The sequence below is a fragment of the Sphaerodactylus townsendi genome, linkage group LG11, assembly GCF_021028975.2.
Source record: "Sphaerodactylus townsendi isolate TG3544 linkage group LG11, MPM_Stown_v2.3, whole genome shotgun sequence".
Lineage (NCBI taxonomy): Eukaryota > Metazoa > Chordata > Lepidosauria > Squamata > Sphaerodactylidae > Sphaerodactylus > Sphaerodactylus townsendi.
The window spans coordinates 61,907,770-61,930,900 of NC_059435.1; the positions used below are offsets into that span (position 1 = coordinate 61,907,770).

Genomic DNA, 23,131 nt, shown 5'->3' on the forward strand with positions numbered 1-23,131 from the left:
TATGCAAAAAGATACACTTACCATAGATACACTTACATACCCCTCCTCCCCTCCCCTCTCTTGCATGCCACCCCTCATCCCCTCCGCTCCCTCACTCCCTTTCCCTTGCATGCCACCCTTCCCCCTCTCTCCCCCTTTGCTAGGGTGGGTGGGCCATGTCCAGATGCCTTCCTCCCCTCCCTTGCATGCCACCTGTACTCCTCCCTCCCCTCCATCTTCTATGGTGGGTGGGTCGTGTCCAGATGCCAGGCCCCCTCCCCCTCCCTTGCATGCCACCCCTCATTCCCTCCCCTTCCCTCCCTCACTTCTCTCCCCATAGAATTGACTTTTTGTTGTATACTTAAATTAGACACAAAATGGTCATGTTTGGCAATTACATGAATATAAGCAAAGAGCCACAAGAAACTTGTGAAGATAGGTGGGTAGAGACAGCCCCCACCCCATACTCCTTCCACCCTTTTCAGTGGCACACCAAGGCTTCTCTCCCACCTTCCTTTCTTCTGTGTCACTCTCCCTCAACAGCACCAAGACACATACACTCACTACGTCTCTCAGTCTGAATGCTATGCCAAGACTTGTGCACATGCTCTCTCTCTGTCTCTCTCTGTCTCTCTCTCTCTGGGAAATGGACCAAGACTTTCCCCCACACCTGCCCTCTCAGTAATGGGCAGGAGTACTGAGATTCTGCCCAGAGGCAACGACCACCAGTCTGGGGCATGCGTATTATCTGCCCTTGTGCAAAGAAAGCTTTTTTTTATTTAGAGAGGGATACTCCCCACCATTTTTAAATGTCAGATTTTTTTTTGCAGACCTCAGGGGTCCCCTAGGTCTGAAGAAACATCTGTTTGGGATCAGGGTGCCCCTTATCTGCAGTATTTTGGTATCCACAGATAGATTTTTAGATAATAATACTATTTTAAGCACATATAACATTTCTTACTAGTTGGTGACCACTCACAAAACGAACTAAAAGTAGGATTAAAGATGTTCTAGAAATCAATGTTTTATAACCTACTACAAAAGCCAGAACATACAAATCATTACATTAATTTATGTAGGTGTTTATACTTCAGTTTTCACCACAATAGGCACCCAAATTAGTTTACAGTCTTTTCCCTCCTCCTCCAGTTCATCTGCACAACACTCACCTGTGGAGGCAGACTGGGCTGAGAGTGGGTAACAAGCCCAAAGTCACTCAATGAGCATCAGGTCAGAGTAAGGATTTAAATCTCATTCTTCCAGATCCTGGTCTGACACTCTTAACTCTTACACAATAGTAAGAAATGGACAGAAGATATGCTAAACAAATTGGACCATTTAAAAGTACCAGAAGTAAAGAAAGAGTTTAGGCCCACTTAAAATCCACATGGTTGCTCACTTACTTTGGAAGCAGCACCTCCATTAATAATGGACTTAACAAAGATGCCCAAGTCTGCATGGTTTTCTTTTGACCGATTTCCTTTGACGCTGACGCCAAGCCCAGCTGACCCAGAATCGTTAAGTGGGACTTCAAAAGTGAGGAATTCCCTGGTGCCATCTGGGGTAAGGACGAGATCTTCTTCTTCTGCTTTCTGTGAGGAAGAGATTAACGATGGTGTCATTGAACAAATATTTGTTATTTGCTATTATCTCCTAGCCACAGCTATGCAGCATTTTTAAAAAGGCTCAGTCTGTAAGACCACAATAATTCCTATTAAATTCTGCAGGGAAATCTGTGATAATTATGCATCTGGCAACTCCTTCAAATAACTCCTAGAACCACATGTGACCAGTTTATATGGGATGTGTGCATGAGACAGTTTTAGTACGGATCTTTCAGAATTGATGTCCACTTCAATCATTCAGTTGCCAAGGCATTAAACCTTATGCATTTTCTCATGCATTCTTATTTTGAGTCTAAAAAGAATGGCATTAGAGTATTTTATGTATCCCAGGCACTAACTGGGAATCTGTACAGACACACTCATAGTTGTTTTCCACATTGTCCTTTTATAGTTGGGATTATTAACAAATGCACAAAGAAACATCATATAAAACACTGCAAATTAGATAGGTAAATCTCTTTCCTCTGGTATGCTAGAAAAATAATATGGGACATAGCTATGATTTCTAGTTTTTATCTTTGACCTTCCACATCTGTTCTTTATTCACACACGTTCACCTTTGTTTCAGCTCAAACCAACAAACAGCAACAGGGATACAGGCCACATTTAGATATCACAACCAACACCTGTGGGTGAAAGGCATAAACCTCTTCTTGCACATGCAGCAGGAATGAAAGATTCCTGGTTAGGGAAGCCTTGAATCAAAGTCCAGTTCTCTATGAGGTCCAAAGTTTTCCCATTCCCCAAACTGGGTTTCTAAAGTCAGCTAAAAACAAAGGTTCTGGGGTAAAGGGATGGAAAACAATCTCTCATTTGCCTACACGCTTACATTTGGATGTCATGCCAAACTGGAATTTAATACGAGGTTCTCAAAATCAGAAAGACTTCAATAACACTTCTCATGTGAGGAGGAGGAAGAGTAAGAAGATGAGCCTTCAAGCACTGCAACAAGCTACCTTTGCTCCCACCACAAATGTCTTGTTATGAGGTGTGAATGAAAACTGTGAATGGAGAAATACTTAAGGGAAAGCATCTTTTTTGGTTAACATTTTATTAATTCTATGTTAGTATCTTGTGGTTAGGCATTTGTTTGACAAGTACTTGTGGTGAATATCAACTGCTTTCAAGCAGTTAGGTGCACATCCGTAGCAGCGAGCAATGAAGCCGACATATGTTGCTACAGTGACATTTCCTCCCTCTTGGCAGGATGAGGAAAGAGAGTTCAAAAACTATCACACCAAAACGGACAGCATCCCCAGTACCTATGGTGTTCTCCTTGACAACAGGAAGTCCCAGCTAATGAGTGTTTCCACAAAAGGTCTTCCTAGCAACAGGATGTGGGATCCTGGTCCTTATAACATAGAGGAGGGAGAAATACTTATGCTGAGGGATTTGGCCTTCTGGAGAGTCTGAGGGTTGGGAAGGCTCTGGACAGGTGGCTGTTTTAGAATGCCTCATTTTGGATATTTTTGCACTCCTAAGAAGGTGTACAGCTATTGTAACCACTCAGTCCATCACAATTGCTGATAGCAAAGGACTGTCTCTTTAAATTCAATTCACACAGCAAAACAGAAAGAACTCAATAGATTATAACTGTTCCAATGTTTACAGTTTTATTTTCTGTCTATGTGTATTGTTAATGGCTTGTATTTTTGTAACTTTTGGCATTCATGTATAACACTGCACTTCTTTTCACTTTTCAATTCACTAAGTTAATTAGAAGTATCAGAGTTTGTGTTCTTAAGCAGCAGGACTGGCGGTGTTTTTTGTTCACTGTATTGCTATTTAGTAAGCTTACGTCCTATTTGTAATGTATTGAGTATAGCTTCCCATGGATAATATTCATAGTTGAAATAAAATAAAATAGTTGAAAACTGGTGAACAATTAAAAATGGCACAATTAGATAAAGGAGACACTTATGTCAGGACCATGGGGAGAGGGCTGAGAAGGCCCAGACTCTGCTTTCAGATAATCAATTTATTATCATCATCATCATCATCATCATCAACAACAACAACAACAACAACAACAACAATAATAATAATAATAATTTGATTATCTGAAAACATCACACAGTCCTAGATGCTTGGGAAGTGTCCGACATGTGATGCAATACAAAATCCAGCATATTGATCTTGTTTGCTGTGTATAACTGTTTTTGTATCAATAAAATAATAATAATAATAATAATAATAATAATAATAATAATAATAATAATAATAATAAGAAGAAGAAGAAGAAGAAGAAGAAGAAGAAGAAGAAGAAGAAGATGATGATGATGATGATGATGATGATGATGATGATGATTTATAGGCCGCCTCACCCCCAAAGGGCTCGAGGCGGCTCACAATACAGCTGTTCCAATAACAGCACATAAAATAGATAACTAAAACTAACCACATTAAAACAAATTTCCACAGCAGCAATTTCTTAAAATTGTGAATTTCAAGACATACAAATCCACCCAAAGTGTCACGTGGCCCCATGTTTCAATTAAAATATTTCTTTGTGATTGTGCCTGCCCCTTTGTGAACATTGTTCGAGCAGCCACTAGCCTGGAGGGAAGCCACGCTGGCATGCATCCAAAGTAAACAAAATGAGATGGCAGTCAACAAGACAGGCATGAAGAAAGTGGGCGTGCTGTCATGTCACTTCCAACTCAGCGACCCTACGAATTAAACAGCCTTGCTCATTTCTTGAAGACTGAAGGCCTTCTTTTACTGATGTCAATCCATGTCATTTCGGGTCTTCCTCTTTTCCTGCTGTTTCTGACTTTTCCTAGTATTACTGTCGTTTCCAGTTAATCTTGTCTTCCCATTATGGGACCCAAACACCTTGCAAATTTCACAGAATTGGCTCTCAATTGACTGAGCCACAAACTGTTTCCCCCCAGAAAAACCCAATGACCGGGGAAAGGAAAGCAAGAGTTATATGAAAAAGGGGAAAGATAACGTAGGCTTGCAGATTGTTTCCAAACCAGAGTCACGAGAGTGGGCACATGATATCTGAACCAGCTATGCCTGGAAAAATAAGCATTTATACAAGCCTTGAACATCAATTATTCAATGTAACATTTCACCATACAGAAGATTTATCTGTGTTTCATGTTAGATTTCTGCTTAAGATGAATTTTTCAGAGCACGCCATGATCCAAATCCTCCAGATCAGTTCATCTGCCTAAGGTGCTGAATACCATAGCGCAGAACATGACGTTTCTGGTGCAGTCCCTACGTATCTTCTGTTCAAAAAATAGCTGGGGAAATAGTTCTGCTGGAGATCCCAGGAAACTCCAGCCGTGCTGTGCTAAAATAGACACATATAATAACATAGCTCCTCACAGTACATTAGGCTATGCATAACCCCTTGTGCACTTTCTCCCTGGGAACTGAAGAATCCAGAAAGGGAGGGGGCGACTTATTTTTATAAGGAATGGATGGGATGAACTACTGCCAGTTGAATTTAACATTAAAACATCAGCTAAAATCTATAGCAACGTCAAAATCATGAATCACAATTTAAAATGCACCCAAAATATGTAAAACGTGGCATTCAAAAACCAAAAAATGAAAGAATAGTACAATCACTGACTAATTGCAATAACTTCCATTTGATCGTGATGCGCTCCAAATTAACAGCTTCAGCGTGTCAATCAAAACAGCTCAATACTGCTTTTGTGATTAGTGGATCTGTGATAGAAATTTATTGCTTCACACACACCCTGATGCCAGCAGAAAGCAACACCCAAGTCAATTCACGTGCCGAGGTCGCTGAACAACAAAACACAGCTCCCTCAAGAGTCCTTGCATGCCATGTCCAAAAGAATTAGCAACTCCACAATGCTCTGCTCAGATGCACCGTACTGTAGAAAAGGTCACTTGAAATGACTTCGGCTGAATGAATGAAGCTGCTCAAGGATGTAATTTGCAATAAAAATTCGATGGGTGATAAAATACATAGGTGACTTCTTTGCCTCAAATACAAACTTAGCATCAGTGCATGTTAAGTGACGTGAGATACTTTTTCTCAAAATACCTTTTTTTAAGCTGCCATCCATCACTGGTCATAGCCCAAAATGAAGCTGAGGGGTATTATCACATTTGTCCCTCATTATCATGGCATCCCATATGTCCTCAAAAACATCCTACCATTGATGGCCTTGTACAGGTCTTGCAAACCGAGGGCCATGGCTTCCTTGCATAGGTGTCAAACTCAGGCCCTCCAGGTGTTCATGGACTATTTATTTATTTATTTATTTTATTCAATTTGGTATACTGCCCCATTCCCGAAGGGCTCTGGGTGGTGTACAACATCAACATAAAATACAATAACAAGAGGGCGAGTAAATAGCAACTAATAAATAATACCTAGCATTAAGAACTCAGCCCCATAAACTCTAAAATTATTAATTTAATTTAAAACAGTGATTGCTACATAAAATTGGCGTCCCAATTGGCCATGCTAGCAGGGGCTGCTGGGAATGGTAGTCCATGAACATCTGGAGGGCCTGACACCTATGCAGGGGTCAGTCTATCTCATATTGAATCTTTAGACTTTTGCTGCTGCCTTCAACCTTTTCCAGCAATATTGCCTTTTCCAGTGACTATTCTCATCATGATCAAAGAATGTGACTGCCTTAGCTTAGTTATTTTAGCTTCTAAAGGCAGTTCGAGCTTGATTTGATCTATAACTCACTTATCTTGTATTTTTGGCAGTCCATGTTATCTGTAACACACTCTTCCAACACCACACCTCAAAGGAATCTACTTTCTTCCTGTCTAGCCTTCACACCCATACAAAGTGTGGGGGTTAGTTTATTCTACTATGTTTTTCACCTTTAGTTTTTCTACCTAGTCCACACTAATTAACTTTAAATCAAAGTATTATGCTTTTCACTTTCCCTATCCTGTGCCCTTCTTCCACTGATTTTTCCATAATAGAGACCATTATCTGGCTATAAAAAAGGCATGTTGTGTTCCCCACAACTTGCTCCTTAAAGCGAAGGACTCTGGAAGATGTAGTCCAGAGGGCACTTGGGCACTTTTTCCCAAGCAAAGAGGGGGCAACTGAACTACAACTCCCATAATCCTTTGCTTTGCAGAGTCCTCACTGATGTGCCTCCCCAACCCCTGAGAAATGGCCTTCCAGTTGGGAGGGAACCATACCTGTGGGCCATGAAGTGAAACAGGGTTGCATGGTGGCACAGCCTTCATGACCATGGTTGTGGCCACACAGAGAGCTTAGGTAACCCCCCGACACACACACACACCAGAACAGAAGGTGGAGGACACCTGAGGATGGAGGCAGCAGCCAGGAGGCAGTGAGGCAGAAGCTTTGCAAATGGGGGGAGTGTGTATGGAAATAATGAGAACTCTCCCCATCTTCACAGGCACTCTGCTGGCTCCCCCCTTTGCAAACCTGGAATACAACTTTGCAAATGGGGGGGGGGGGTTAAGAAGATGAAAAGAACTCCCTATCTTCACAGATCTTCACCTGCTGCCCCCACCCCTTTGCAAAGTTATCATGTTTGGGGAGGGTCTAATTTCAGTGTTTGCCCTGGGTACTATTTCCTGTAGACACACTCCTGATATAACCTTAAAGGGGTGGAGCCCACCAAGCACTGCCATTTACAATTCGGGGTGCAACCAGGGCAGCAGGTTTTTTTAGAGCCCATTGTATTTCTTGCACAGTGGGCTTTACTGCTAGTTGGTAATGTTATATATGGATTTTTTAAAGGAAGGAGGATAAAAAGGTTGACATAGTACAACTTAAAGAAAAAAGAAAAATTAAGTGTTCACCAATGTATATTGTGAAACAGATAAGACAGGAAAGTTGATACAGAAATTTCAAGGGAAAAGTGAAGGATTCACTATATAACTATACATAAGCATTCACAGAAGCATAAAACAATTAAAAGGAATAAAAGTAGGAATGTCAGTCAAAAGATTATCATAGAGGGAAAATTCTACTTAGAAACAACTCTATAGCAAAAAAGAAGTAGAATATAGCAAAGAAAGTTAGAGCAAAATTCACCAACTATTTTCACAGTTCAATTTCTAGCTGACATGTTAAATTCTATCCTGTATCTACTCAATGCTCACAACAGATATCAATGCTGATGCATAATTAAATAACCATCCTACCATATCAACAAACCTAACTGTGGCCGCCCAGGGGGGGGGGGGGGGGAATGGCACAAAACTCAGATTTTGCACAGGGCTCCATTTTCCCTAGCTATGCCTCTGCCCAGAGGGGAGGGCAGAAGGGGCTGTCAGCTGCCGGCTGGGAGCCCAGCTGGTGGGGGGGTGGGGGAGGGCAGGGCGGGGAGTCTGCCATCCCTGGCCTCAGAGAGCTGCCTTTATAAGCACTGAGGCTGGGGCGGGGCTTGGGGAGGCATGGCCACACCCCCAGGGGCGGGTGGGGGCCTGGCCCCACCACCTGAACCCCCCCATCTATACCTGCATCCCTGGGGTAAATACCCAGCTTTGGGCACAGTTCATGACGAAGTGACTGAAAACCAGAGGCTTCGACACTGACCTAAAGAACACCTAACTAGCTTACTGCACATTTAACAGACCTGTTTTATAATTCTGACTGTTTATAAATATCTGTCTAATTATGAAATTGCAAATAGTACCCTACTTCCACATGTGATGAGATGCACAATCATACCAATGAACATAATTTGATTGCAGTCTTTTCTTATAGATACAGCTGTCTTTTAAGTTAGACCACATGTAAAAGGATGATTGTAAAATGATCCAATCAAATGCCAATTACAAATGAATACAATGCAGCCCTAGAGTTCAACCTGAAATGTCAACAGGTGCCTTACAGAAGCCATGGACAAAGGGAATATTATTTCTGCCCCCTGGTATCCTCACAGCCCAGTAAAGACATGCTGGAAAATCTGCAGGGAAGGAGGGTTACATACTTCAGACATTTCATACAATATAGTAATAATAATAATAATAATAATAATAAGAAGAAGAAGAAGAAGAAGAAGAAGAAGAAGAAGAAGAAGAAGAAGAAGAAGAAGAAGAAGAAGAAGAAGAAGAAGAAGAAGAAGAAGAAGAAGAAGAAGAAGAAGAAGAAGAAGAAGAAGAAGAAGAAGAAGAAGAAGAAGAAGAAGAAGAAGAAGAAGAAGAAGAAGAAGAAGAAGAAGAAGAAGAAGAAGAAGAAGAAGAAGAAGAAGAAGAAATAATAATGTTGGAGAGTACAGTATATACTCGTGTATAAGCCGACCCGTGTATAAGCCGAAGCACCTAATTTTACTGCCCAAACCTGGGAAAACTTATTGACTCCGGTATAAGCCGAGTGTGGGAAGCCGGGAGGCAGAGGGAGCTCCTTATTTGGGCAGTGACATCAGGGGGAGTCACTGCCCAAATAAGGAGCTCCCTCTGCCTCCCCGCTAGCTGGGCTTTGTCAAACCCAGCCAGCAGGCAGAGGGAGCTCCTTAATTGGGCAGTGACTCCCCCTGATGTCACTGCCCAAATAAGGAGCTCCCTCTGCCTCCCGGGTTTGACAAAGCCCAGCCAGCCAGAGTGCCTCGGGGTTCCCCCTTTACCCTCGATGAGGGCAGCAACAAGGGCTTCCGGATGGGCAGGGCAGTTGTCCCGCCGCGCCCCCAGCCTCCTTGTGATTAATAGAAAATGGTGACTCACATATAAGCCGAGGGGGCTTTTCTCAGCCTTTAAACAGGGCTAAAAAACTCAGCTTATACGCGAGTATATACGGTAATTTCATTATTAGACTTAAGTGTAATCTCATTCTCTGACACTGTAATGACCAGACCTGACTCCCACAACTGCGATTTTATGGGTGGACCCACTGCCTTCTCTCAGAAACTCCAACATGGCCCACAACTTCAAAAAGGCTGGGGACCCTGATTTAAAATAATACCTGGTGGACTCCTATGATGATTGAAGTGACTAATCAGTTGGCAGGAAGGGAGCCCTCATTTCACGGGACATGAAAGTTAGTCATAGACAAGTGACTACTTCTAGGCTTCCAAATGACATAACTCTGCCATTGCATGTTTTGGCTCTCCAGAGGGCATAACAGTTCAAACCTCATAAATTCTACCGGTGGGTTCCTCCATTACAGATAACTACAGTGCAGGAAGAACTTATTTAGTCAGATTAAAGGCTCCGTATCTTCTCTATCTGCTCTCATTTATCTGATCAAAACACCCTATTTAAACTGGAAGAGAAAGAGCCTGTTTTCATCGCTTTGACTTTCATCGGTCCTGCAGCAAACAAAACACACTCTGCCTAACAATGAAATCAAGAGCAGCTGATCCTCCCTACAAGAGAGGGCTCACTCCCTCCCTTCTCTTCAGATCTTCCCAGGCTAAATATTTTAATTTCTGCCACATGTTAGGGTAAACATTAATTAATCTTATTTGCACATATATACCAAGGCTCATTATTCGTATTAGCTAAGTTAATATGTCACATCTGGCAAAGGCTGCACTCTTGTACAAATCCAACAGTAGCTGCTAAATTATCAGAGACTATATGCAAAGGATTTTTTGCAGTTCCGTGGCAGATGTGGCCTGCTTTAGGTTTAATCTCATCGTGGAAGCATTGATACGCTCAGAAATATCCAAAATCAAGATGGGAAGTATTGTGTGTGTGGTGATGATACCACCAGTGGACCGAGCTGGGGTGGAACGTTTGCTGCTCCAAGAAAAAAGCTGCTGGACTTTTTCTAGTCAAGTTTCTGTGAGGGAAGGGATAATTGTCAATTAGCTGACATCAAAACCACAAGAAAGGCCCTTGGGACTAGCTTTGCAGAAAAGGGTTAAAAGGAGGCCCGGAAGACAAGAACAGCAAGAAGCAGAAAGAGAAGAAAGGAGCAGTGTAAGAAATAGGAACCTGAGGGAAGGATATATAAAAGAAAAAAGGATCTGCATCAGGTGCCAGAGAATAGGAAGGAAATGGATGACAAAGCGTGTGGGGAGGTCATGAGACCACAAGATTGACAGATGGTGTAGACCATGACAGAGCTGTTGAATCTCTGAGAGCTTCATGGAAGAGGAATTCCAAAAGTTGTGGTTTCCAGCGTAACTGAAACACTGTGATTTGGCAGTCCCAAAGGACACTTTAGTATAAGGTGGAGGGCAGAATTTCACGGTGTATGGAACTGCTCAGCCAGTTATTTGACTGCAGGATTCTAGTTGATCTATAATGTAAATAGGTACGTTAAAACAGTGACTCTATAAAAGACTAAAGGGTAGCTATCCTATGGCCTTGCACTCTTTAATGCCAGGTCAGCTAAAATATTGGATGAGGGACAAAACAAATAGAAGGGGCCAAGAATCAAGAAATGCAGTTGGGTAGCAATAGCACTTCTATGTTGTGCCCAGAAGATGATCTAGAGTAGGCAGGTGTGCCCAAGCAAAGATCGTTTCTTCAAATAACAGAACGGATGGTCCTATGTGTTACATTAGGACAGCAGACCAGGACCACTGGTGAGTACTGTAGATTTAAAATACAATAAATGGGACAGGGTTGGACAAAAATCCCTCCCTGCTCACACTAGAACACACAAGTTCATCATCTAGCCTTAAAACTCAGAACATCTGCACTATTTATGATGAACTCTCCTGGGCAGAACTTGGAAGCAGATTCCTCAGATGTTGACCAGAAGGAGCCAAAGACTGTTCTGAGGAAAAACCAGGAGACTCAGGGGGACCCCTGACACCACTGGACTCCCTTCAGACCCAGGTCCTCTGGACCCAGATTTTCTAGATCCCAAAGGCTCAGTCGAAGGATACATCCTTGAAGACTTAGTTCCAGGAAATGCTGTCAGCGTGCTGGAATCCAGAGCAACCAGTCTCTTGAACTGTTGGTTTCTGGTCCTGGACTACCAGTTGCCAAAGTATTCCCCCACACAGCAAGAGCAACAGAGACAGCAGGCCCATTAGGAGACAATTCAACAGTGAAGAAGTCCCAGACGGGAACCCACGTTCCAGTTACTGAGCCAGACTGCTGCCTAAATGCACATAGGGTTTTGCAGGATCAGAACACCATCAAGCCCTGGACAGATGAAGTCTAAAAACAGGTGGGGGCTCGTGCCCTACAAGACACTCCTGAGGCCAAGGAAAAAACCTTGCTGGTTCAACCAATTCATAGAGTGAGCTCATTTTCATGCTACCTCATAAGGTGGCTGTTGTGGAAAGGAGAAGGGAAGGCGATTATAAGCTGCTTTGAGGATTTTTAAAGGTAGAGGGAAACGTGGGGTATAGAAACCAACTCTTCTTCCATTTTTCAATTTGGCATTTACTGCTAAGACTACTAAAGCTCTTCTAAGGCTTCCCAGGTCTGGATTGTTTTCCATAATAGGGCATAAATTTTGATGAGAGTCTTCTAGATGTTAACATATATCAGTCTTAACTTACAATCCTTATCAAACAGAAGTGGCTTAGATTTATCCTTGCTGACACATCCCAGCACAGAACAAAATACATCCTCTCACTGAACGGAGGAAAGAAGGCAGACGGTTTCCACTGCTACCAGACTGTCAGGGTTCCACATATATAAGGATATAAATGTCATATGAAGGAAGGGTTTTTTGATGCTTCCCATTCTCCTTTGAGAGACCAAACACCTACTTTAGATTATTCAACCCACACACTGTCTTTTCATGACTTGTTGTGTTACCCAGTGTAGGGCAGTTACTATACTTAAAACATTATTATTCCATAACAATGAAGGGTGACCTAGTATTTTATTCATTCTTCTGTGCATGTAAAATCTGAATGAGGATCAAGACTACAGTGTGACATTATTAGTGAAAAGGACAAAAAGCTGATCGCAAATGAAAAAGAGGAATGTACTCGGAGCACCTTAATATTTATGTATGAGAGGAAATTTCAGCAAGAAAAACTTGCCCCTCAAGGGACGGGAAACCATACCTACTCACATTTCCTCTTCCGCAAACTTATTCAAGCATGCTTTACTTAGCAAGCTGTTACCCTATTGTACAAAAGTGATTTGCTAAGATGACAATGCTAATTTAAATGAATGTTGCATGAAACAAAGACTAAACTCGTGAATAAGATTGCATGAACAATAAATGGCACATTTAAAATAAAAACTTTAAAAATGCACTTGTCAAACTGTACTACTGGCCATATTCAGGATGGATTTCAAGAGCTTAAAAACAAAAACAAAGCCATATCAGAGATTAAGAGCAAAAACATATGTCCAAAATCGGCAAAACGGCTGTGCATCCATTAACCAGATGCAATAAGCTGCATCTGAATTAATTACAGTTGAAGAATTGTCCTCTGACACTCAACTGATTATGTCTGAGCATCCAGAAAGATTCAAATTAAGGAGAAAAAAAGATATTTTTGTTAGACCAAACAATTCCCTACAGTTTATTTCTTTTGCTCTAGGCATCATTATTATTCCCAGTTCAGAAACCGATTACCCCCTTTGGCAAAAGAAACTGAACAGAAGATTATCGCGGAGTAGATTACATATTCTCCAACTCCCTTAATTTTAAGCCTTATCAGTTTTTTAGATTACATCTTTATTAAAAATGTAATCTGAAACCATTCAAAACTGCCCCCGAATGGATATGAAACCAAGGCAATCACCTTCAAGTTTAATGTGACCGGTTTCACGTTATTAGAAGACAAAGGCTGGATTTTTCTTTATCTCCCTAAAAAGTCATAAGAAATAATAAGCAGCGTTCACAATACTCCCAATCAACGCAGAGAATAATGCTGTCAAACTCATCAGCATCAAAACTCTCCCCATCTGGTAATAACAATTCAACTCTAAATGATGTGATCATATGCTAGCATTTCGCAAAGTTCCAAAAATTACACGTACAGTATTTGAAAGTCGGTCTCCCAACAAAGGCAGTGGGAACCAGACCCTTGAGGAACTCCTCGGACAGTCAAACACTATAAAACACCTTACAATACAAAGAGTAAGGACCCAATGGTAACCTACCCTCACCACGGGGGTTTTTGTGAGGATAAATGGAGAACACACAAATCATAAACACAGTTCTGAACTCACTGGAGGGAAGGGAGGATAAAGTACAAGATAAGATTTCCACACTGACTTGTCTACACCTGCTGATCTGTCACAGAGTCCATTGAGTACTGCCAATAATTCTGTGACATGTTTTGAAGCGTATGCTCAATTCATGTAACACAGAGGTTCGCAACCCCTTTTGGGGGTCGAACAACCCTTTCACAGGGGTCACCTAAGACTCTCTGCATCAGTGTTCTCCATCTGTAAAATGGATAAATGTTAGGGTTAGGGGTCACCACAACATGAGGAACTGTGTTAAAGGGTTGCGGCATTAGGAAGGTTGAGAACCACTGATGTAACACACTGGTTCGCTGGGCCTCACCATTACTCTGTCTGAACTAACAGTGCACATTAGTAGACAACCAACATTAGTGGCAGCAGTGTACAAAGTTTGCTTTCGCTGCTTATCTACTTACCAAAAAACCATCAGGCTTCCCTTGGTTTAAGTTATTCTGGATCCCACACCCTGAAGAGTGCCACTTTATTTATTATTTTTGTACAAACCTACCTCTCCTTCAGAGTAGTTTTAACTAACAAGTATTAAACCAAAAAAAATGCACATATTTATTTCACATCTCAAAAAGGATATCGAAGAGATAGAAAAACTGCAGAGAAGGGCAACGAGGATGATTGAGGGACTGGAGCACCTTCCTTATGAGGAGAGGCTGCAGCATTTGGGACTCTTTAGTTTGGAGAGGAGACATCTGAGGGGGGGATATGATTGAAGTCTACAAAATTGTGCATGGGGTAGAAAATGTTAACAGAGAAAAAATTTTCTCTCACACAAAACTAAAACCAGGGGGCATCCATTGAAAATGCTGGGGGGGGGGGGGGAATTAGGACTAATAAAAGGAAACATTTCTTCACGCAACACGTGATTGGTGTTTGGAATATGCTTCCACAAGAGGTGGTGACTCTCTCATACTGTCTTTACAGCTGCTGCCTGATGGCAGGAGCAGCAAAGAGGGGTGAATCTTCTGCTCTCAGAGTAGCCAAACACATTCAGGGCAAAGGGAAGTAAAGTCTGGTATATAAAGAGGAGAGGTGGGTTGCTTCTGGTTTGGGGGTACCAGCCCAAAGAAACATCTTACCACCCACCCACCCCCACTATATTGGTGCCCCTCCACAGATGAGGCTGCCTCACTGTGCAAACAACAAAGTAGACATGATCTACCACTGAACTACAGCTTGTGTGAACTACACACAGTAGCAGCAACCAGAGTACAACAGGAATGGCTTAGGAAAACTACTCCTTAAACATAAGGAGAGCAAGAGGATGTTTGATTCTCTGAGAGTCAGATCAACATCCTTAGAAAAATATATCCTAGTATGGTTACCTGTTTGGGGGCCCTATTCTGGTGGAAAGGAAGCATAGATATATTGTTGTCTATAACAATAATAATTTGGCAACCTATTTCTTCTGTTGTGTTTCTTTAGTTTTTTTAAAAAAGAATGTGCCCACAGGTTCCCACATTTCTCCTATAAAGGAATCCAAGCCCTCCCCCCTCCCCCCGTGGGAGGGGGGTTACTACAAGCCCTTTCAGGTGAAACTATTATGTAGGTCACAAACAGCATTGGGGTAAGAAAAAAAACAGAGGGAGGAAACATCATTCAAAAAGCACAATACCAGCCAAGCGCCATTGACTTTTTGAGGCAGGGCAAAGGTTAATTAGCAGATGTTTCTCCTATCTTAATTAACAATTTATTTCTATGCAAAGTAACAAGATTAAGATAATTATCATCAGAAACAGAAATGTAATGACAAATTACCGGTTTTCATTCCTCAGTCAATCTCTTTCGTATCAAAATAATCACCACGCGTAGCGGAAGGTGCAACTGCTCCATTTAGGAGGGATGCGTAACACAAAGAATGCTGAACTGCCATATGGAGATCATGAAGCTGACTAGACATTAGAGCTGGAAGGTGCGGGCTATATTGCCCTAGAATAGGCTCCTGAACACATTTTTATCCCACCCTTTTTCCGCAGAGCTCAAATGTGATTCTTCCTCTCCTGCATTTTGCCCTCACAGCAACCGTAACCCATTTATATCCCACCCATTCCATGTGATTTTCCCTCACTTCTATTTCACAGCAACCCCAGGATGTAAGTTAGGCTGGAGTGGAGATGGAAGATTGGCCAGGATCATTGGATTCCCAGGACCAGAAAGGCTATCATTTGCTGCCTGAGTTTGAAACTTCTCTTCTCCAACCAGTGGTCCTCGGGATTCAAGCAACAGGTAACTGGTTTTTGGCTATCACGGTACCCTAGCAGACTTGAGCTGCTTGTTCCAAATGATGTTGCAGGCATTGTCCAGTGTTTGCCCATGACATACATGCAATCACATTCTACACAAAACATTCACACAGCTGGTGTTCAAGACAAGACAGGCTCTGTGTCCCATCACACTGGACAGGAATACAAGTGAGGGCCTTTTTAGTACCGATAGCCAGTCTTTGGAATTCTCTGTACTGGGAGGTTCAGACAGCTCCCTTGTTAGTGCCCCCACCTTCTCTGTGGTAATAACTGGCAACTAGGTTTTTCAGGTGTTTTCTATACCCTGCTAGCAGGGCATGAGTTGTTTTTTATGTGCTGTTTTAATGTTTGTTTTACCAAATTATCCTCTATTGTTGTTAACCAGTCTTGAATTGAGGAACACCTGGGAGAAAGATGGGTTCGTGGATATTTTAAATAAATACCGGTAAATATGCTTCTGCTGATCTTATTCTTTATTTTTTTAAAAAAAAAAGCAGACTGCTGTTTTCGCTTTTTGATTGCTGTTGTATTGTTACCACTATTTAACTTGTATGCCATTGATATTTTACTGTGTTAGCCACACTGAGGGTGGTCCCAGTTACATAAAAGACAGGCGCAAAAACATTTTAATTAATAACTCTTATTTCTGTTAGGATACTGAGAAAAGGCATATCCCTGCACCTGGAGCACTTGCCAGAATGGAATGCCTCTAAACCTGACACATCAAATAATACTAATTGGGCACTGATTGTATTGCAGCCAGGTTGTTCGGGGAGCAATTCCTCCCTCTAACTCTTCAGGCAGAATCCTTCTCAGCAGACAGTTTCATCTCCATCTCTAAACATTTGCCGCTTCACCTCCAGAGAACCTAATGTTGTTTTCCCTACTTCACCCACCTCCCATTATTCTCCCTGTGCCCTTATTGCTACTCTTCCCAGTTTGCTTTCTTCCACTGTCAGCCCCATGACAGCCAAACTCGCTGAACTCAAGAACAAGAGCACAACAGAGACCCAAAGTGGTAAAGAAAAACAAAAACACAGAGGCAGCAGGAGTAAGAAACTGAAGCGTCTGACAACTCGAGATGGGAGAACTAAATGGGGAATGATGCAGAACCAAGCACAGAGGGGGAAAGGCAGTCAGAGTCAACATACGAAATACTGCAGACAAGTCCGTGCTATTGATTTTCTGCTGACAGAATTTTGAAATGCAGAAAAGTTGGGGGAGGCACATGATGCCCAGTTCCTCTCCTCTGCTAATATTCACGCAAACATAACCCACTCAGCCTGCCCCAAACTACAAGGATGAAAGCTGTTTAGGGAAATGTTTGTTTACCAGTCAACTGCTAACAGTTTGCAATTTTGTTCTCCTCGTGGAACATAAACCATTACTCCTCTCTCATGATGACAGAACAGTTGGTCTCTGAACAACTGCAAATAGCAAACTTATCTACAAATGAGCAAAATTATCAGATTTTTAACACAGAGGAATAGTATGAAATTCATAACTATGCAACAGGCCAAGTGGGATTACACATTTTACGCTGGAAAGAAGATTTTGATCAGGACTCTCTACATGGTGGGAAGGAGACAGTGTATTTCTCTTCCCACACCCTGAGAATAAGTATCAACTGAAACCCCATCAGGTAACTTTACCTTAAGACTACCATGAAGGGCCCCTTGTGTGAGATGCCCCTTAGGACAATTATCTTCAACCTTCCTAGAACTACAATCTCTGGCCATTTCCGCACGGGCATTTAATGGCGGCCTGGAGATGGCCTTGCAGCGTCTCCAGGCCACCATTCACTGGGGAAACGCTGCATCGCGAAGCAGCAGCCCTAAAGCGCCCAGCGAAGCAGCGTTTCCCCAGGCGCTTGGGCCCCGAAAGCGCGCCGCCTGCAGCTTCCACTGCCGAGCAAAGCGGCGGCGGCCGAGCGCCCTACCGGCACTTACCTTGTCCCTGGGCCTCCGGCGGCGTCGCCGAGGCCTGGGGATAACTTCCACGCCCTGCGCGCTGGAGCAGAGCGGCGCCAGGGAACCAGGGCGGGTCCCCGAGCTCGGTGGCGGCGGAGCCCGGGGACATGCTGGGTCGGCCGGGTGCCGGCACTCCGCGGCGCCAGCTGCTCGGCTCTTTCCAGGACCGTCCATGCGGACGGTCCCAGCGTCGTCGGGTCGGCGTCGGAAACGCCCACCCGGTCGCTTCCACATTCGTGCGGAAACGGCCTCTGTTAAATTCCCAGGTAGCAGCCTGGGATCCACTGAACTAAAAACATGACAGGAAGTCATGTGACATCCAAGTTCCCTTCCAGGAAGAAGATATACCCAAGATACATATCAGCGGGCACCATGGTGTCCATCCATGGGCACCATATTGGGGACAATTGCTTCAAAACCAGACAGACAAAAGAAACAGAGCTGGACCAAAAAAATTCCATCTAGCAAAGAAAGTCTGAAAATTCCCACTGCCTTTCTTTTGTACGTTCCTAGTAACCTTGTTCACCCATCTCAAGGCTACTTTAAATTGAAGCAAAATGTCCTTAAAGGTGCAGATGACACAGAAATATGGCACAAAGAACGGGCTCCACCAGCAGATTCAGAGACAAAAATGTAGTTGGGCACCATTATTTCAGAAGAACAGTAAGAGATTGTCCCAGGACTCAGGCATGACAGCTGCTGGTGGGGGGTCCCCACCCCCCAAAGGCACCACTGGAAACCATGGCTGCAGTTGCCAGGCGCTGCAGGAAGATGTCGCTGGCCTGGACACACACACCCTACCTTAGCCGCCCAGGGAAGCATTGAGCACCTTATTTCCAGCAGCTGCCCAAACTGCAGTGAGTGGCCAATGATCGGCGCACCAGGCGAGGGGAGGAGGCAGGGGCCTTGGGCTCAGACGAGGAGGGAGGGCAGCAAGGCTGTGGAGAGAGGCAGGCTGGAGAGTTCTCCTCCCTCACCTCTGAGGCCACCAAGGGATCCAAGACAATGTGAGGCCCGGCAGTTGGGCAGGCAAGGGAGGACACCCCGACTTCTGGGGGTGCCACAGAGATCCTGTGGTCCACTGACTCAACAATCAAGTGGCAGGAGGGACAAATAAGATTTTACATGGACTATAAAGAAAACATTACATTCTGGCCCAGTTCACTTCTCAGGTCAAGCTGCTATCTGGTTGCAGTTTCCAGCTAAAACACTCCCCTGGCTATTTTTATCCGTTATTCTTTCAGAGGTGAAGGAGGTATGAAGCATGGTATGATAGGTAAACAGGATTGTGTTGTTCAATACTAATTCGTGTGATGAGTCACTTCCAAATGGAAAAATAACCACCCTTCTGGAGGGTGTTTAGCTGCCTATATCTGATATCTTTATCAGGACCATTTAAAGGATGCTCCAAAAAATCTCTGCACTGTCCCTTCATGCAGAAGTGCTTCATCCCACTCCAAATCTGATATGCCATTTTTAAATTACATTACAGTTGCTTTAAAAATAGGTTACAGCAACAACTAGCGGCTCCAGCAAGAACATGGAGACACAATGTCAATTTACACCGGAGACCTCTGCTTTTGTTTCAAATACAAGACTTAAACTTTCTCAAGCTTTAGTAACTGAAGACCTTATTTTTTTTCTGCCTTCAAATCAATCTGTTTGTTTGTGTGCGCCCCAGTTATAGACACAAATTACTGCTGCTTGTAGATTGTGAATTACATAGGAACTAAGTGTGACAAATGAAATGAAACGCAATTTAAGGCTGGAGAGAGCCACCTACAGCATATACAGCGAACGGAAATGCCTGTAAATCCTCCCTTTGATGGAGCGCTCCAACAGTTTTGTGTATATATATAAAAAGGATAGATTCAGACTCTTCTTGACATGCTGAAGACAAAACTCTTACCGTTTCCTTGGGCATTTGTGACTGGCTTTGTTCAGTATTCTAGAGGAAGCAAAGAAAAGAAAATAAGAACAAGGCTAGAAATAGCACCTGCAAACTGTTGGGAGGGAAACAAGTAGTATGGTACTCAAATGGACCGCTAAATCGAGAGCTGCAGGCAACGCTGACGTTCCTGGGGAGAAATCTTGTCCTGGAGCTGCTGGCAAGATCTATTTATTTATTTAGATTATTTCAGTGCAGACTCCTGCTCAAGGTGGCTTACAATTAAAATCCACAGTATTAAAACACTAGTCGCATAACAACTACCCAATGAACAGAAGCAGGCCAATGAAAAGGTGACAAGATAAAATCCCTAATTAAATGCCTGCACGGAGGGATGTGGTCTAGCCTGGTACCGAGAAAAAAGTAAAGTAGGAGCCAGCTGAGCCTTAAGAGGGAGGGTATTCTGAAGAAAATGCCCTTTCTCTAGGCCAGTGGTGGTGAACCAATGGCACTCCAGATGTTCATGGACTACAATTCCCATCAGCCCCTACCAGAATGGCAATTGGCCATGCCGGTAGGGGCTGATGGGAATTGTAGTTCATGAACATCTGGAGTGCCATAGGTTCGTCACCACAGCTCTAGGCCCTACCAAACTCACCTCTGCAGTGGTGTAGCTAGGAGGAGATGTGGGGGGGGGGGCCGGAACCCCAGGCACCATTTCCTAGGGGTGGACTGAAGGCTGCGGGCACCCCTTGCAACTGTGCCCCCATCCCAAACTCCATATGGAGACAGGGGCAGGGGCATAGTTGAATGCAGCTCACTGCTCCCAATTTCCATGTAGAGATTGGGGGCAGGATGAGCCCCACTGGCACTCAACTGCACCCCTGCCTTAAGTTTGGTACATGGGGGTGTGCAGTTGTGGGGGGTGCCACTTGGGCATGCCCCAGGTGCTGATTTATAAAGCTACACTCCTGCACCTCTGAAGGCTGAGGCACAGAGAGCAGGGCTTGAAGGGAGATGTTCCTCATGGGCCCTTCTTTTTTATGTCACAACCTCATTCTCCCAGTGTAAGGCTACTTTAAATTGAAGAAAAATATCCTTAACAGAACAGACGACATAGAAACATGGCACAAACCAAGGACTCTGTCAGACAGACCTTACTCTCGGCGTCATTATAGCAGCAGATTCAGAGACAGAAATGAAAGTAGGAAATCCTGTGACCCACTGACTCAGCAATCAAGTGACAGAAGGGAAGGATTTCACTTGGACCACAAAGAAAATGTTACATTCTGGCCCAGCTCACTTATATCAAGCTGTAGATATAGCTGGTTTCCCATGCCTACTTCCCACTTAACTTGCATGTTTAAGACTTCAAATATGCGTCCAAGAACCTGTACATATTCTTTGGCCCCGCTTTTGTTTCCTCAGGGTTGAATAAGATGATACTGCCAGTCTTGAGCCACACAGTTCCTCTAAGAATGTAGAAGAATAGGTTTTTATACCCCACTTCTCTTTACCTCAAGGATTTTAAAAACAGCTACAATCACATTCTCTTCCCCTCCCCACAAAAGGCATCTTGTGAGTATGGTGGGGCTGGGAGAATTTTGAGAGGACTGTGACCGGCCCAAGGTCACTCACCAGGCTTTATATGAAGGAGTGAGGAATCAAAACCGGTTCTTCAGATTAGAGTCTGCTCTCTTAAACAATACACCACATTTGACTCTCAGAACAGAGTAACAGAGTGATTGACAGCCATATCATACCCTGGTGAAAACTAAGCAGAATTTTCAGCAAATCAAGAGTGCCTTTGCTTAAATATTGCATCCCTTACATACCAAACACACTGCAGAGACATACACACAGCACTATGCATTTTACAGTTCCTGTCAATCAAACAATGCTAATGTGCTTCAGAGACATCAGGCAAACACAGCAACTCTCCTATGAGTAATTTGAATTAATCACCTACACGTAGGCAAAGACACCCATAAGCTTGTTGTAGAGAAATGAATTCCTTAAAAAAGAAAAAGGAATCAACTCTATATCTTCTAAAACCAATGAAAAATCTCTTTGTTGGCAAAAGAAATCACATAAAGGAAACTATCTGACTATTCCCCCCCCCCCCCACCCAGTCCCCTCATTTTAAATAAAACATTGTTGCCATCACACAAACTCCTCCAATTTGCTGATCAGTTGTAATCAAATTAACCTAATTATAGGTTGACATAATGGGTTGGATCCTACCACTCAAATGAGTTAATGGTGGTGCCTTCCTATGTCAGAGGAGGGTCACCTGCTAGTTAAAGAACTTCTTAGGCGGGAGGAAGATACAAGCATTCACTAAACAGAATGGTAGGTTCCAAACCAAAGACGGTAAGAAATGGTAAATGGTAGGGAGAGGCAGTGGCATAGTGGCTAAGAGCAGTGGCTAAGAGCAGGTGCACTCTGATCTGGAGGAACCAGGTTTGATTCCCAGCTCTGCCGCTTGAGTTGTGGAGGCTTATCTGGGGAATTCAGATTAGCCTGTACACTCCCACACACGCCAGCTGGGTGATCTTGGGCTAGTCACAGTTCCTCAGAGCTCTCTCAGCCCCATCTACCTCACAGGGTTTGTTTTGAGGAGGGAAGGGCAAGGAGATTGTAAGCCCCTTTGAGTCTCCTACAGGAGAGAAAGGAGGGATATAAATCCAAACTCTTCTTCTTCTTCTAAATGGTATTGGATGCAGCAACCTGTCTCCCTCAAAACATCCTAGCATGATTCCAACATCATATCCAAAACCTGGGTCAAAAGTTTATGGAAAAACCCCACTGTACAAATCTTTTCAACCATTATGAAAGAATATGCACTGTTCCATTCCATACAACCTATATGTTCCTCCATACTTACAGGCAATACCAGAAGGCAGGCACAGGTCTTGTTCCCATGTCCTGCAAAGAAAGATCTGCAGGAATATGGAACCGAGCATTCGCTGCAATTATGTCATGATTACAGGCCATTCTGCCCTGGGATCTTGTGACTGCCACCATTCATGTATATTTTTAACAGAGTGGGGATGAATCAACTAAACCACCAAGCTTTGGGTAACATTTTAATGGCACACAAATGGCTGCTCTGGGCCACAACCTAAGTTCCCGTCATCTTCAATTCTTTTATGGCTTTTAAATAATAGGTGGTTTTAGGGTTAGCGTTATTTCATGATATATTATTGTAACTTTTGCTAGAAGTGACTAATGAGATAAGGGAGTGGACTGCTATTTTATCACCTGTTCCTTCCCAACAGAAAAATACATCCTGCTTCAGGATGGTTGTAAAAATCCTGAGCAACATATACAACCATGTGGATGTGAATATGAAAC

The 23,131-nt window shown here is 43.3% G+C and overlaps 1 protein-coding gene across 4 annotated transcripts in view; it reads right to left on the reverse strand.

Moving 5' to 3' along the window:
* Positions 1-23,131, reverse strand: part of PARD3 (par-3 family cell polarity regulator) — a 605,108-nt gene that overhangs the window by 210,938 nt on the left and 371,039 nt on the right. For all 4 annotated transcript variants that reach the window (XM_048510786.1, XM_048510784.1, XM_048510785.1 and 1 more), the window contains 2 exons: positions 19,796-19,834; positions 1,383-1,571 (listed from right to left, as the gene is read on the reverse strand). In XM_048510786.1, coding sequence (XP_048366743.1) covers positions 1,383-1,571; positions 19,796-19,834 — 228 coding nt within the window. The remainder of the gene's footprint in view (positions 1-1,382; positions 1,572-19,795; positions 19,835-23,131) is intronic.